Source organism: Antechinus flavipes, chromosome 4, assembly GCF_016432865.1.
Source record: "Antechinus flavipes isolate AdamAnt ecotype Samford, QLD, Australia chromosome 4, AdamAnt_v2, whole genome shotgun sequence".
In the NCBI taxonomy this organism is placed as follows: domain Eukaryota; kingdom Metazoa; phylum Chordata; class Mammalia; order Dasyuromorphia; family Dasyuridae; genus Antechinus; species Antechinus flavipes.
This window is the reverse complement of record NC_067401.1, coordinates 132,612,502-132,615,439: the sequence shown is the minus strand read 5'-3', so window position 1 is coordinate 132,615,439 and position 2,938 is coordinate 132,612,502. Positions and strand designations below refer to the sequence as shown.

The window sequence follows — 2,938 nt, the reverse complement described above, 5'->3', positions numbered from 1 at the left end:
ACTGTGCCACCTAGACCTTGTGTGATCTTAGGAAAATTATTTCTATTTTCTTGGTTTCAGTTTCTTTTTTTAAAAACTGAGGAATTTGGGGCAGCTAGTTGGTATAGTAGATAAAACACCAGCTCTAAAGGCAGAAGGACCTGAGTTCAAATCTGAACTCAGACACTTAACACTTCGTGTTACCCCGTGGACCCCGAGCAAGTCACTTAACCAAAATTGTCTCAGAAGAAAAAAAGATAATAATAACAGAAAATAAAAAATTAAGGAATTCAAATGAGAAATGGTTATTATTATTGTAGTAGTAGTAGTAGTAGTAGTAGTAGCATTCATATGGCACTTTAATGTTTCAAAGAATTTCAACATTATATTTGATCCTTTCAAAACCCTGTGATGTGCCTTCTACTATTGTCCCCATTTTACAGATAAGAAAAATGAAACTGGAAGAGATTAAATGACTTGCCCGATGTCCTAGACAACTTGTAAATGCCTGAGGCAGGGTTAGCATTTCATGTCTACCACTCTTTATATTCATTTATGAAGCCCCACTGAAATGAAAAGAACAAGAACTACATTGTTTTTATGCTGGAAAAGACAAGTTTATTGGAGAAGAGAGAGGACAGCACAATCTAAAGCACAAGCTGTTGTGAGGATAGGTGAGGCAGGTCAGTGGGCTAGAGCATTATTTGATGAAATAATCAAATATATTAGGGTAAAGTAGAGATCTTCATTCTTATTAAAAAGTTTGGTTTCCTATTCAGCATCAACAAACCTCTTGAAAAACATTAGTGATTTCTGCAACAATTTTCCCAACTAGGTCTCTAGTTGGCAGCCATCTGTTACAGTTGAGGTGGGAGGAAGTAAGTATTTCATCTAGAGTTGGATTAGTTCTTGTAAGATGGTCAATAGATGAGCCACTTTTCAAGAAACCACAAAAAAACCTCATAGTAGAGGGCAGTGGAACTTGTAATGGGTAGAGAGGGACATGGTAGAAGGTAGCGGGATTTGTTGAAAAAATAATTCTGCCTTCTGTTAGTAGCTAGTGAGGCTCAGCAGCAGGAGGAGCAGCAAGTGGGGCAGCTGTGGCAGGTGGTGCGGCAGGGGGCTGGCTGGCAGCAGGGGGGTCTGCAGCAAGGAGATTGCACAGAAATGGGCTGGCAGCAGGTGGAAGCCCAGCAGCAAGGTCTGCAGACCACAGCTGTGCAAGAGGTGGGGCAGCAGGAGATGGGGCAGCAGCAGCCGTCTTGTCCACAGCAAGGGGGACAGCAGCGACGGGGGCAACAGGTGTCACAAATGGGGCGGCTGCACCTGGGCACACAGCTCACTGGGCGGCACACGGTGGTTTGGCAGGAGACTGGCAGGCAGCACCTGGGTGGGCAGCAGCAGGAGGACTGGCCACAGCAGGGCTGGCAGCAGCTGGACTGGCAGCAGCAGGGCTGGCAGCAGCTGGACTGGCAGCAGCTGGGCTGGCAGCAGCTGGACTGGCAACAGCTGGGCTGGCAGCAGCCAGAGGAGACAGAGCCACAGCAGGAGCTGACCATGGTATTGCTTGGTTTGGGTTTTGTTTAGGTAGTAAGGAGGAGTTGGTTTTTAAGTCTGAATGCCCTATCCTGTTCTGAGCTCTTTATATATCCTGGCTATGTACTGTTCATTCCATAGAACCCAGGAACTTTTCCTTGTTTTTGTTTATGTTTCCTGGAATGGTTGGTTGTCTTTTAGTTTCCTTTGAAGTCTTCTTACTCAAGAAAGATTATTTAATTAGGCCTCATTCCGTTCTACTCTTTACTTCTAAAATCAGAACTTAATGTCTTGACTTCAAAGACTTTAGGGATTACAACTCTAATTATTCTTTATTACTTAAGTACTATTTTAGTCAGGTGATATACTGATAGCCAGGTAAGGCCAGATAGAACTCAAGGACATTTTATGACTAAGGATGGAAGTATTTTTCCAAGATGATCTGGTATTCTTCTATTTCAAAATGGAAAGGAGCCTTACTGGACATCATTCCTTTCCATTCCCAAAGAGTCTTAGGCAAAAAGAGTAGATATCATCACTATTCTCTTAGTCACATGGGCTTGGATTTAGAGTCACCATTGACTCTTCCCTTTCGCTACTATTTATTCTTCAGCTTCCATATCCCATTGATTCTATTTCCAAAATATCTCACATCTGTCCCCCTCCTCATACTCAAAGAATCATTACCAAGATCAGGTCCTATGTCTGAACTACTGCTTGGTGGAAACTTGTTCTTCTGACTCTTACTTTTTCCTTTTTCTCATTTATCTTTATCTTATGCACTGTTTAATGTTTTGAATGCATGTGCCCCATCATCTTTTCCCCTGCCCTCTAAATTTCAGCTACCTTTTACTGTATGGAAAGACCCTTTCCATGGTTTCCTAACACTCCTCCCCTTCACATATTTATTGTTACAGCTAGATCAAACTATTCACTGTTGTCTGGCTTTGTCCTTTTCTTTTCTATCTCCATTTGCTCCTTTGCTCAAATTGTTTTTGCTTAGAATGGGCAATTCACATCTCTATCCGATGAAATACTTCCCTTTCTTTCTGGTCCAATTTAGGAGCCACCTTTTCTGGAGAATCTTTCTTCTACACACTGACAATCACCCCTTTCAAATTTCTCATAACAATTTGCTCACACCTCTCTTTTGCATCAATTTCATTTTTGTTCATGCCATTTAGAATCATGTTACAGTCACATTTTATTCCAGATCCTAATATAATACTCTAAATGTTAAAGGCACTTAATAAATGTTTTTTTGCTAAATTATGCCCATTGAACATGCATAGGAAATGTATATTGATTTCCAAAGACCAGAAAAGGACTTCAATATTCCTGATCATTGTTCCTTTTTTTGTTTCTGTGACAGAATGCCAAAGAATGATCTCTGCACTGCAAATTTAGGGCAGAATATGGGTGA

The 2,938-nt window shown here is 41.3% G+C and overlaps 1 protein-coding gene across 1 annotated transcript; it reads right to left on the bottom strand.

The window, feature by feature from the left end:
- Positions 1-587: 587 nt before the first annotated feature.
- Positions 588-1,538, bottom strand: LOC127558794 (keratin-associated protein 2-3-like). The gene has a single exon (XM_051992104.1). It carries the CDS (start codon positions 1,536-1,538, stop codon positions 1,047-1,049), a length of 492 nt encoding a protein of 163 aa, XP_051848064.1. The 3' UTR covers positions 588-1,046.
- Between the last annotated feature and the right edge of the window lie 1,400 nt (positions 1,539-2,938).

Excerpts from the sequence above, each read along its gene's own strand:
- LOC127558794 (XM_051992104.1), bottom strand. The coding sequence starts at position 1,538 with ATGGTCAGCTCCTGCTGTGGCTCTGTCTCCTCTGGCTGCTGCCAGCCC.